At 45.6% G+C, this 13,837-nt stretch overlaps 1 protein-coding gene across 1 annotated transcript in view; it reads left to right on the top strand.

Annotated features, from left to right (window-relative positions):
* The first annotated feature begins 13,801 nt into the window (after window positions 1-13,801).
* LOC117422808 (macrophage mannose receptor 1-like) overlaps window positions 13,802-13,837 on the top strand; it is a 43,275-nt gene continuing 43,239 nt past the window's right edge. Inside the window, exon 1 of the mRNA XM_059015708.1 lies at window positions 13,802-13,814. Coding sequence (XP_058871691.1) covers window positions 13,802-13,814 — 13 coding nt within the window. The remainder of the gene's footprint in view (window positions 13,815-13,837) is intronic.

Genomic DNA, 13,837 nt, shown 5'->3' with positions numbered 1-13,837 from the left:
CTCTTAGCGGGACAGAATGTGTTCAGTTGCATAGAAAAACCAGGCACTAGAAAAGACGAGGGGCATTGCTGCAGTCAAAAAGGGAGTCCGAAAGACGGTGCATTTGGCAATTCACTTTCACCTTTTATATATTACAGTAGTCACTAAGTTCACATAAAACAGAACAAGAAAGCGAGTGATTAATATAATCGCTGTACCGTTAAAAAGCTGAAATAATATTTTTTTTTGTTGTTTTTTAAACTCCATTTCTGTCTTGGGTTAACACACACACTGGTCCAAAAGAAAACCCAAACTGTCAAATTACTTTGGCATGGACTGTAAAATAAAGTAAGAACTGTTTTTGGAACGCAGTTTTATAAATTGTCAAATAGTGTATTACAATGCTTTGATTTTAGTACTGCACTTCTTTTGCAGTCAGTTTTACAGATTTTCTTTGTATAGTATATGTGCAATACTGCACTGCGGTGTTTTAGACACACTGCTCTATCTGAATTTGTTCATTTATAATGCACTGACATTAAGAAACTACAAAGTAGTATAACAACTCCCTCTGAGTTATTGTCACATATCCAGCAGACCCCTGGAACCAATTAAATTGGATATTGCAGGTTCCTATTGTAATTGTTAACAAGTAAAACATAACTGTGAAAGTACCAATACATCATGAACCAAAAGAATTTTTTTTTTTTTTTTTTTTTATGTATTTAAGCATGGGCATACATCAAACTCTTCAATACTGAACACTGAACTCAACAAACTAAAATATTCAGTTCTAATTATATTATTTCTCTTCAGCACTGTGGTATCACAGACCTATCAAATATATTGTGGTCTTTATTTTGCAAACTGCAATCTTGGAACATGGAACACATATACAATGTAATTCCTCCATAAATAATAAAAATAAAAAATTATATTGAGGTTCGAACGTGTGAATATTCTTTTTGTAGTGTTTTATTGTTATTTTGTTTTGCTGTGTTTTTATTTGAAGCTTTCCCTCTATGAAGGTGATTAATGGAAAGTCTTCTGTTTCTAATGCAGAGTCTGCTGTGATGGAGAAGAGGGGGTTCCTCATCCTTCTGCTTGCAGGTGGGTTTCCTTTATTTCTGTTTTTCTCACTGTTTGCTTTGATATTTTCCACATTTTTTTCCATATATCGAGAGAGGTTCCCAGTCCTCTTGTGTTCAGTCTGCCTGTCACAGGGTGTGTGTGGGTGTGTGTGTGTGTTTGTTGGTGTGTGTGTTTGTTTGTTGGTGTGTGTGTGTGTGTGTGTGTGTGTTTGTTGGTGTGTGTGTGTGTGTGTGTGGGGGGGGGGGGGGGGTGTGTGGGTGTGTGTGTGTAGGGGGTGGGGGTTGGCAGGGAGGGAGGGGGTTACATTTCTCACTGTCAGGACACAATTGAATGTGGCTGGAGCTGAGAAGTGAATACATGATTAAGTGATTAATTAGGCTCCAGACACGGGTGTATAAAATAGGTATTCATGGGTGGTAATTAATAAGGACACAGATCTTCTATCTACACAAGATGGTCAGCTCTGCTGATTTAACATTGGAACTTCCATCCGTGCCTAAGCGGTGCATCATGGGAATCCAAAGAGTTCCGGTAGCGACTTTTCCTCTATCTATATAATGTAAAATCTGCCTCACTTCCTATTCCAAGCCTTCTCTTTTTAAAACGATTGCATTTTTAAACACAATTCACCTATATTTATTTAGAGATAACACTCCTTAACACATACGTGTTATTATTTCTACGATCGATGTATTCACCTGGCCTGACAAGAGCTCTTTATCGCCAAAGTGCTGTCTGAAATTGCCACTGGCATGCATATTCATGAGCAGTCAAGACTGGGGTGTGGTTTGGTTTGGTGGCGAGTAGATTAGGCCTTTTATTATTATTATTATTATTATTATTATTATTATTATTATTATTACTATCACTACTACAAATAGTATTAATGCCTCGGGGGTGTTCCTCATTTAATTGTGGCAACACAGTAAAAAAAAATAGTAATATCTCTGTGACGGGGTACTGCCCCGTCTTTATGATCAATGTTGGGACTGGCAGGGAGGGGGTTAAAATTCCTCCCTGCCAGAAAAACATGTGAGAATGTGGCTGGAGCCCTAATTGACTAATCAGTAATTATTGAATAATTGGGCTCCAGCCACAGGGAATAAAAGCCAGGGGAGAGGCCCTGGCTAGGAGAGAGAGTAGGAGAAAGAGAGTTCCAGAAGAGTGTTTTGTTTGTGCTGTGTCTTTGTAAGTTTTTGGTTCCAGTGAAGGCAACGCCCAGCCTGGAAACTTCATTTTGTAAGTTTTTGTTTTGTGTTTGTATTTTGTGTTTAAATCTCTTTGTTTGGCCCTTGTGCTGGTTTATTTTGTATTTTTGTTTATTAAAAACTTTATTTTTGAACTTTATACTGTCTCTGAATCTCAGACCTCGGTCAATCCTGTCACAGTTGATGTCAGAAGTGGGAGAGCGCCACCTGGAGGCTCAGAGCAGTAATTTTTTTTTTTCTCTTGAATTTTGGGAGTTTTTTTTTTTTTGGAAAATGGGGAAGAGCAGACAGCGGCAAAGGCAGGAGAAGCAGCAGCCGAAGAAATGTAGGCTGCTGCAACAACAGCCACCCCAGCTGGAGGACCCAGCCAGTCTTTTCCCCTGGTGCTCATGGTGCGGGATGCTGGATCATCGGTGGAGGTCCTGTCCAGATGGGCCACCAGCTGACTGGTGTGGGTGCTGTGGGGTGGATGGCCACAACTGGGCAGGATGCCCCCACAATCGGAACCAGGAGCAGCTGCAAACCCTGTTCTCGGCAGCCACCCCACTACTTCCAACATCACCGCCTTCACCACCATCATGGGAGATCTGGGAGTGGCCGGTGCACCCCGAAGCAGACCTCCCCCACGACCTTCCCATAGCCATCCGCATGCTGTGGCGTCGAGATGGGGAGAGGTGGGAAGAGTGGGAGAGACGACACCACCCGGTTTCCCTTCAGGATATTGCCAGCATGGTGCTGGATTACCTGGAGGTAGACATGGGAGGGGCTCCCGTCAGTGAAGTAGAGGAGTGGTGCGCTCACTGCTGCCAGTACGGGCATGAAGAGAACGCGTGTCGAGAGCTCGACTGGGAGCCAGACGTGGAGGAGTCTGAGGAGGAGGCAGATGATGACGGGGAGTTGTTTTTAAAAAGTCTCGCGGCAGAGTTGTGCACTGGCTGTGGGGCATATGGGCACACAGTGGCCATCTGCCCCACGCAAACAGAGGGGAGAAGAAGGAGGCAGAGAGGAAGGAAGACATGGGAGGAAGAGGAGTGGTGCACCCAGTGCATGCAGTACGGGCATGAGGAGCACCACTACCCGGAGGTGTTACCGGACACAGACCTGGAGTGGGAGGAGCCCGAACGTCCTGCGCCTGAGTGGGAGGAGCCCGAACGTCCTGCGCCTGAGTGGGAGGAGCCCGAACGTCCTGCGCCTGAGTGGGAGGAGCCCGAACGTCCTGCGCCCAAGAGGGGGGAATCGGTGCGTCCAGAGCCCAAGAGGGGAGAGTCGGTGCGTCCAGAGCCCAAGAGGGGGGAGTCGGTGCGTCTAGAGCCCAAGAGGGGGAAGTCGGTGCGTCCAGAGCCCAAGAGGGGGAAGGCCCAACGTCCACGGTCCAGGTGTCCACCAGCAGAGGGAGAGTTCCTGCTGGTTTTGCCTCCATCACCGTCACCAGCAGAAGGAGCATGCCTGCTGGTTCCCCTGCTGCCGCCGTCCCGAGAGCCAGAAGGGGAGGAGCCGCCGTCCCGAGAGCCAGAGAGGGGTGAGCTGTCGTCCCGAGAGCCAGAGAGGGGTGAGCTGTCGTCCCGAGAGCCAGAAGGGGAGGAGCTGTCGTCCCGAGAGCCAGAGAGGGGTGAGCTGTCGTCCCGAGAGCCAGAGAGGGGTGAGCTGTCGTCCCGAGAGCCAGAGAGGGGAGGAGCTGCCGTCCCGAGAGCCAGAAGGGGAGGAGCTATCGTCCCGAGAGCCAGAGGGAGACGAGCTGCCGTTCCCGCCTCCGCCAGCAGAGGGAGACGAGTTGCTGTTCCCGCCTCCGCCAGCAGAGGGAGACGAGTTGCTGTTCCCGCCTCCGCCAGCAGAGGGAGACGAGTTGCTGTTCCCGCCTCCGCCAGCAGAGGGAGACGAGTTGCTGTTCCCGCCTCCGCCACTAGAGGGAGACGAGCCGTTGTTTCCGCCTCCGCCACTAGAGGGAGACGAGCCATTGTTCCCGCCTCCGCCAGCAGAGGGAGACGAGTTGCCGTTCCCGCCTCCGCCAGCAGAGGGAGACGAGTTGCCGTTCCTGCCTCCGCCAGCAGAGGGAGACGAGCTGCCGTTCCTGCCTCCGCCAGCAGAGGGAGACGAGCTGCCATTCCCGCCTCCGCCAGCAGAGGGAGACGAGTTGCCGTTCCCGCCTCCGCCAGCAGAGGGAAACGAGTTGCTGTTCCCGCCTCCGCCAGCAGAGGGAGACGAGTTGCTGTTCCCGCCTCCGCCACTAGAGGGAGAGGGGCCGCCGTTCCCGCCTCCGCCAGCAGAGGGAGACGAGCCGCCGTTCCCGGCTCCGCCAGCAGAGGGAGCCGAGCCGCCGTTCCCGCCTCCGCCAGCAGAGGGAGCCGGGCCGCCGTTCCCGCCTCCGCCAGCAGAGGGAGCCGGGCCGCCGTTCCCGCCTCCGCCAGCAGAGGGAGCCGGGCCGCCGTTCCCGTCTCCGCCAGCAGAGGGAGCCGGGCCGCCGTTCCCGCCTCCGCCAGCAGAGGGAGCCGGGCCGCCGTTCCCGTCTCCGCCTCCCGAGGGTCCGCTGCTGCTGCCGTCGCCTCCCGAGGGTCCGCTGCTGCTGCCGTCGCCTCCCGAGGGTCCGCTGCTGCTGCCATCGCCTCCCGAGGGTCCGCTGCTGCTGCCGTCACCTGGGGTTGCCAGGGATCCTGCTTCGCCTGGGGTCGCTACACTATGGCCGGAGCCCCACGGAGGGGAGTTGCTGGCCATGAAGAGGGGGAGGGAGGTCAGGAGACCAGCTCCCCCAGCGGCACTTTCGCGGCAAGATAGTGTGTGGCCGGAGCCCCGGAAGAGGGAGCTGCCGGCAACGAAGAATTGGGTGATGCCGGACGTCCCACCATGGCCACCCCCATGGACACTGTGCTTCCCCCTCTTCCGGGACTGAGACTGAGGGGGGAGGTGGCCATTTAGGCCATGTTGTGCTTGGCACAAGGGGGGGGATATGTGACGGGGTACTGCCCCGTCTTTATGATCAATGTTGGGACTGGCAGGGAGGGGGTTAAAATTCCTCCCTGCCAGAAAAACATGTGAGAATGTGGCTGGAGCCCTAATTGACTAATCAGTAATTATTGAATAATTGGGCTCCAGCCACAGGGAATAAAAGCCAGGGGAGAGGCCCTGGCTAGGAGAGAGAGTAGGAGAAAGAGAGTTCCAGAAGAGTGTTTTGTTTGTGCTGTGTCTTTGTAAGTTTTTGGTTCCAGTGAAGGCAACGCCCAGCCTGGAAACTTCATTTTGTAAGTTTTTGTTTTGTGTTTGTATTTTGTGTTTAAATCTCTTTGTTTGGCCCTTGTGCTGGTTTATTTTGTATTTTTGTTTATTGAAAACTTTATTTTTGAACTTTATACTGTCTCTGAGTCTCAGACCTCGGTCAATCCTGTCACAATCTCCCTTTTCAATTTTCCACAGGATGATCTTTTGTAAGTTTTACAACTCCTGAATTCAGCTTTTTATTTATATACAGTAGATGCTGCTTTGTAGTCCTCTAAAAGTTGTCATTATCTGAAAGTTGTTTAGTGAAAAACAAAGGTTAGGATTGGTTCCTGTAAAAATGTTAATAACCAAAAGTTGTCTTTATCAGAATTGCTAATAAGCGGCATCTATTGTAGAAATTATATATCTGTTTATAATGTTTATCTGTATGAATTGACAATGTCAGGTGATTTGAATTGGGATAAATATAAATTGTTTCAGATTTAATTCTATGTTAATACCATTAAAGCAACTGCTTAATTTAAATATGTAAATTTCTGTCTTTTTTTAAATGATCAGCTTGTTTTTATATTCTTAGCTCAGTTCTCAGTTAATGGTTGCAATATATATATATAATATTTTTTTTCAATATTTTATTTATATAATTTTTCTTACAAGTATACACTGTTGGGGTAGAACAGAGCATTAACATCAGATTACATGTTACATAGATCATTTAAAAAAAACAGCAACATATGTGCACATACACACCTATGCTCTTCCATGTCAATGCTGTCTAAGGTAAGTAAATTGCATGTGTTTCCAGTCATTCCCCCTACGAATAGATGGGTCACAAACTCAAAGCATTTTTGGTTACAATGTTTCATAAAATAATTAACAAAGAAATAAATGTTACTGCTAGATAACATAAATGTCTTTAAGCATGCTGATTTTTTATATGGGATGATTTATTTTTTAGTAATAATCATCCCATATACTACAGCACTCTGTTCCTCCTTACTTTTATTCATAATGAGCTCAGAACATCCCAGTATATGATTTAATATTATTATTTATTTCTTAGCAGACACCTTTATCCAAGGTGACTTACAATTGTTACAAGATATCACATTTTGACATACAATTACATTTACATATAATTACCCATTTATACAGTTGGGTTTTTACTGGAGCAATCTTGGTAAAGTACCTTGCGCAAGGGTACAGCAGCAGTGCCCCCCACCTGGGATTGAACCCACGACTCTCCAGTCAAGAGCCCAGAGCCCTAACCACTACTCCACACTGCTGTCTCTGGATCAGGTGGAAAATCACTTTGAAACATCTCAGAGTAACACCTAAATGTATATCACCAGAATTCATAAAGCTTAGGGCATGTCCAGAAATGGTGTAGCAAAATACTCTTATAAATTCTACATGATGTCTGGCATTAACAGAACAGGATTGTATTCATTATTGTCCAATCCCCTTCTCCCATATGCTTTTGATAAAATTTATAGAGCTATCTATTTGTTTAGAAAATAAGTCATAGAAACGGGTTATACGCTTTTTAGCATCAGGAGGACACAGTGAAAGTCTATATACCTCGGGTTCTTTTGGTTTCATTCCTTGTTTGTAAATATCTGAAAAAATGGGTTGCCGGCAAGGTATTTTTTCCTCAGCTGGTCAAATGAGGCAAAGTGGCCATCTACTGTATATACAGATCTTCTAAAGTTTATTCCTAGCTTTCTCCAAATCTTAAACATAGCATCTGACTGGGATGGAGGGAAAGAGTGATTAAAACATATAGGGCTGTGGATTGAGGTGCCTGCTAAATTAAGGGCAGTCTTTATCTGTTTCCATATCCTCAGAGAATTGTGTAACACAATTGTTATTCGTTATTTTATATGAAGTTTCCAGTGAGAATAGCAATGCATGAAGTGAGGATTTAGAGTTAACATCTGCCTCAGGAAAGCCATCTTGCCAGCACACCAGTGCTTCTAGATTGGCTGCCCAGTAATAGTGCTGAAAGGAAGTGCCAGACCTCCTACTGCTCTTGGTTTACACAAGTGTTTCTTACTTATTCTGTGCGCTTTAAACCCCCAAATAAATGGCATTACTATAGAATCTACAGTCTTAAAGAAAGATTTTGGTAAAAAAAAAGGTACATTCTGAAAGAGGTATAGCATCTTGGCAGAGAGACCATTTTAATGGCATTTACACACCCGATCAGCGAAAGTGGTACAATTCTACACTCTTCAATGTTCTGCTTTAGACTATAAGATTTTTGAATTATATTAGATTTTTGAATATAAGTTTAGGATTTTTAGGGACTATAATTTCCTGTGACCGGGTCTTACTCGTGTCACTTGCGTGGATAACCGCTGTTTACAAACTACAGAGAGACAACTGGGGGGTGGAGTTGAAACGCCGGCACAGGCGCGCAGGTTTTATTCACAAACAAACAGAAGAGAAAGTAAAGGTGGTCATGTGACGTTACCAGCCATGGTAACGCACAGAGGACACCTACAGCAAATTGTACAAAAGGCAAAATAAAGCACAGTACAAAAACTACAAATGAAAGGTGCCCCAGAGGGCGAGCGCTAGCCTTAAAACGAGGCGTCCCGCTCCAGGAACAGGCTACACTACGTAACCCTCGCTATACATCACATGGGGTCACTATCCCCTAACTAACCTACTCATGAGCCGGTATTCATACAACGACTCGTGCTGCTTCATACGGCCTTGGCTGGGCATTGCCTTCACAAGCACCGCCTGCAGTCTCAGGGTTGCGTAGCTGTCGTTACTGCAGAGCGGACCCTCTCCTCCCGAGTATACGCCGCTCCCCTCTGGCAATGGCGTTGCAGTCGCCTCGAACCATCTCCCGCGGATGCTTTTGAACTGACGGACACTCGGTCAAGACCTGCCCACCTGCTGATTGAGGTCCAGCACAGCCAATCACTTGCTGCCCTTCCCCTCAACCAAGCCTAGCAGGCAGCAAGTCTCAATCGAGCGCCCGTCTGTAAAACAATAATTCAGTTAAACAAATCAACTCCAAAACAACACACAAACCCATTTCCCCATACAAATGATACCCACACTAAATACACACGTGCAGGGCAATCGCCCTGCTACATACCTCCCATTTAATATATAACTACTACCATATTACAATTTACACTAACAGACACCTTAAACCTACAAAAACACCCAGTCTAAAACAAAACAAAAAAATTACTCTTTATATCTACTCCCCCATCCCCCCCAATTTTTATTTTTTTTTATTTTTTTTTAAATATACTATTCTAACACATATGGGCGGGTGGGAGGGAACATTAGAGCCCATCCAGCCACCAGACAGCTCACTGGCTCCAATGTTAATCATCACAATTATAACTATACTTTATCATTCACTATTATTTACCATCATTATCATTTATCAATATTCCCATCACCACAAGTATTACTATAAATTTAACCATAATCCTTATTACTATTACCTTCACCATACACATCACTAGTTTACTATTATCATTATAAATGATCATCATTATTATCACTATTTAACTATTATCATTTAACCTTAATTTATCATTCCTATAATTACCAATTATTAACATCACTACAATAATCTCACATTATCAATAACTATCATTTATCCAATAAATCATTTAACAATAAACAACTAACATTTATAACTATTCACCAACAATTAATTACCCCTGGGCTTCTGTGAGGGGGCGCCCATTCAACCCCGCTTACCCCCTAAACCCAGTGTCCCTTCACGGGGCTCCGCTCCGGAGGATTGCCCCGCCTCCTTCTGAGACGATCTCTCACGAACGACAGGTCCTCCTTCGCTGACGCTCGGCAGGCAGTTCCTCCCGCTGGCTTCCAGGCAGGCAGTCTCTCCGGCTCCTCCCTCGCCAGCTTCCAGGACCGGAACTCCTCCTTCTGCAGCTCTCGGGGACGGACCTCCCTCAGCCTCACTGACATTCGGGATCTCGCGGCTCCATCCATCTTCAGCAGCCCCTCAGGGTTACCTGCGGTCTGCCCTTGTCCCCCCCAAAAAATTTCAGGGGTTTGCTCCTCCATGTCTCTCTGTAGCGATCTAGCCTTGCTTCGGCAGGATGCAGCGGAATCCCCTTCCGACACCATATGGTACCGGGTCTTCCTCGTGTCACTTGCGTGGATAGCCGCTGTTTAGCAAAACAGAGAGACAACTGGGGGTGGAGTTGACACGCCGGCACAGGCGCACAGGATTTATTCACAAACAGAAAAGAAAGTAAAAGTGGTCATGTGACGTTACCAGCCATGGTAACACACAGAGGACACATACAGCAAGCTGTACAAAAGGCAAAATAAAACACAGTACAAAAACTACAAATAAAAGGTGCCCCAGAGGGCGAGCGCTAGCCTTATAAACGAGGCGTCCCGCTCCAGGAACCGGCTACACTACGTCACCCTCGCTATACATCACATGGGATCACAATCCCCTAACTAACCTACTCATGAGCCGGTATTCATACAACGACTCGTGCTGCTTCATACGGCCTTGGCTGGGCATTGCCTTCACAAGCACCGCTTGCAGTCTCAGGGTTGCGTAGCTGTCGTTCCTGCAGCGCGGACCCTCTCCTCCCGAGTATATGCCGCTCCCCTCTGGCAATGGCGTTGCAGTCGCCTCGAACCATCTCCCGCGGATGCTTTTGAACTGACGGACACTCGGTCAAGACCTGCCCACCTGCTGATTGAGGTCCAGCACAGCCAATCACTTGCTGCCCTTCCCCTCAACCAAGCCTAGCAGGCAGCAAGTCTCAATCGAGCGCCCGTCTGTAAAACAATAATTCAATTAAACAAATCGACTCCAAAACGACACACAGACCCATTTCCCCATACAAATGATACCCACACTAAATACACACGTGCAGGGCAATCACCCTGCTACATTTCCAAATAACTAATCTGATCCCATGCAATCTTTAAAAAAATGGGATCTATATCAGTGGTAAGTGGCATTAGTTCACTCCTCTGCCAGTTTATGGTATACCCTAAAAATTCACCAGATGTTTCAATAAGGTTTAAAAAAGGAGGGATAGATAGTTCTGGTTGTGATATATATATATAGCAGAATATCATCTGCATATAGAGAGATGCGATGTTCAATATTTCCCACCTTTAGAGCTCTAATACCTGTGTGTTTTCTAATACTGACTGCTAATGGCTCTATTGCTATTGCAAATAACAGTAGTGAGAGGGGGCATCCCTGTCGTGTTCCTCTATGTAAATGAAAAGGGGCCAACTTGTTTTGATTTGTGAGAATCAATGCCGCTGGACATGCATATAAAGTCTTTATCCATGAAATGAAAGTCTCCCATCCCAAACTCCTCCAGCGCTATAAGAATATATTTCCATTCAATTTGGTCCAAAGCTTTTCGACATCCAAAGCTAAGACAGCGGCACTTACATTCTTTTCATACTTACTGTACACAATATTCAGCAGTCGTCTCACGTTTAAAGAAGAGAACCTATTTGGAATGAACCCTGTCTGATCGGAGTGTATAATAGATGAGATGTGTTTGTTTAATCTGTCAGCTAAAAATGTTCTAAATATTTTTATTTCTGAGGTCAATAAGGACACTGAACGGTATGATGACATATTAGTTTCATCTCGGTCTTTCTTTAATAATAAGGAAATGCTCGCTTCATATAGTGTAGGCGGGAAACATGAACTGCAAAGGGAATGCTTTATCATTCTTAGTAGTAGTGGGGCTATTTCCTTATTGTACTTGCAGAATTATATAACAAACCCATCTGGTCCAGCCGCTTTACCATTCGGAAATGCTTTTATTGTGTCTTGTATTTCCTCTACTGTGTAATCTTAATCAAGGGTCTCTCTGGCTATGTCATTCAGTTTTGGTAAATTAAGAGATTTTAAAAAGTCTGTAATAGTTGTGGTACTCGAGATAGATTTAGATTTATACAATTCAGAATAAAACTCTTTGAAGCACTGGGAGAGAAGTACAATGATTCTTGGTTGTAAATCTCCCTCCCGACCTGTGAAGATGCTAAGCAGCAAGAACAGAGTTATCTGGACGGGCTGGTCTGACAGTTCTTTCCCAGGGTTCAAAGGAAGTTGGCCAGTCTGGAAATGGACGAGACTCAGTTGCAAAAACGCATTGACCCGGAAGGGAAACGATGTGGCAGCCGCATATTGGAGAGGTGATTGCACTCATTTACCAAGGGGTCATGTGTGACAGCATAAAAGGGGATGGAGAATCGCAATGTGTTCCTTAGTTTTGAATCTTAAAACTGTAAGGGCCCACCAGAGACCCTGTGATATAAGTACCGTGAGTGTTTTGTTTTGTTTATCTATAATTGTTTGTTTGTTATTATTAGACGGCTAATACGTTCTGGAGCTGTCACCAAGGGCCAGCACAAAAACCGGAACAGCACTTCACTTTTGGCATGAATAAACTTGTATCACCCACCACGAGCACTACAGCATGCACCCAGGACTGCTGACTGTGTTTTGTGCATTGTGGGAAAGATACATGTGTTTATTATTTGGGACTGTAACCCGTTTATTTACTTCCATTGTTTGGTCACCAGGCTGGGATTATAATCAATAAAACCTGTTCCTCTGAAGCCGAGGGAAGGAGCTGCATCTGTAAAGAGTTGAATGTATTTGAGGAACAGGAGGCAGTCATCATAAAAAATATGATTCCGTTCCATTCTTTCAGCAAGAGTTCCCAAAGGCGGAGATCCTCACGGCAGAAAGAGTCTAGACATATAACATAATTGAGAGAATCAACAGATGAGACTAATTGGAGAAGATAGGATATGAAATCTCTTCCTTGGGGAATTATCCTCATGGCATAATTCAGATGGCCTAGTAGAGACAGGAGATCATGTTTGGTAGGAGGAGGACCTACATGGAAAGTAGAAATGATAGATGTGATGCAATCTATTTTTTCCTGAGGTAGTGAAGCTGAAAAAGATTGAGAGTCCAGAGTGTTGCCTAGAAACCCAAATGGAAGTGAGTGGACCCAAAGTTTTTTCTGATGCTAGGGGTACACCTAAATTTGAAAACACATAGGAGAGTGAGGAAAATCAATGAGGAGAAAGTCATCCAGGAGATGCAGCAGGAAGGGAATGCGGTTGTTGTTTAGAAGAATCCAGCACAGGGCTTCTGACAGTGTTAAAAATCTTGGGGCTGCTCTACAGCTGAAAGTCAGACGAGCTGAAAAAAAGAATTTGGAAAGCCACTGTACTCCTAAGAGGTGCCATAGAGTAGGATCTATGGGCATGATCTTAAATGCATTTGAAATGTCAGCCTTGGACAAACATGCATTTCTCCCAGCGACTTTGGTTAATGAAATTGCATGGTCAGTTGTTGCATATTGTAGTGAAAAATCTTCATGGGGAATTAAACTATTGATGCTGGGAGTAGAGGAGTTATGGAGAGCAGAAAGGTCAATTATCAGTTTCTTTTTGCCAGAATATTTTCTTATTGCAATGCCAATGGGGTTAATGCAAAACAGAAAAAGGAGGAGATTCAAAAGGACCTATCATGAATTGATTTTCTAACTCACAGTGGCTGCAGATGTGGAAGAAGTTACAGGAAGAAAAGGAGCTTCTTTGTTGAAATTATTACAAATCTGATGGCCGCCAGAGAAAGTAATACTACGGCCATGTCCATCCTTAGATCTGGAAGGATTGAAAGAAAAAGAAGGATTGCGAGGAAGGGACAGAAAGGGGGGGCTGAGGGGCAGTAAGGGAGCAGGAAATGGTGGAGTGAGAGGTGGAGTTACACATGGAGCATGCCAACAGCCGGAGAAAAAAAAGAATATAAATCTTGATCCAAGGCTCCCCAGTAAATCCTTTGGCTCCATTACTGGAGACGTTTTTGCAGCGGCTTTTGCAGAAAAGGCTTTATGGTATTCGAAGAAGTATGATCCTCCGAATCTAACGGAAAGGTCTAGAATAATTGACATGTAATCATCCAGCTCACGGCGCCGGTCAGGATAGAATTCACAGATGATGGTGAATGGTGAGAGTTTTGAATAAGCGGGAGTTAGATGTTCTGAGGGTAACAAAGATCTGTGCACTGAACCACTCTGGTAGTGGCTGAATCTAGGGTGTTTGTAAGGAGGGAAACCAAATTAATATCTGCACCTGCTAAAATCTGGTGGAGCAGGAAAAGGGAGACAGGCTTGGCGTTGAAGATCAGGGAGTTTTCAGGAGGAGGCGAAGCAACAGCATTGTTTAAAGAAAAAACAGAACTTGCTGAGGGAGGAAGTAAAGGGTGGTTATTAAGAAACTGGACAGCTGGGGGAAAAATGCTGAGGGAGAGTAAGAGGAGGGTGCAGTTATGG

Source organism: Acipenser ruthenus, chromosome 51 (assembly GCF_902713425.1).
Source record: "Acipenser ruthenus chromosome 51, fAciRut3.2 maternal haplotype, whole genome shotgun sequence".
Lineage (NCBI taxonomy): Eukaryota > Metazoa > Chordata > Actinopteri > Acipenseriformes > Acipenseridae > Acipenser > Acipenser ruthenus.
The sequence above is the reverse complement of the archived record's forward strand: the minus strand, read 5'-3'. Positions and strand labels throughout refer to the sequence as shown.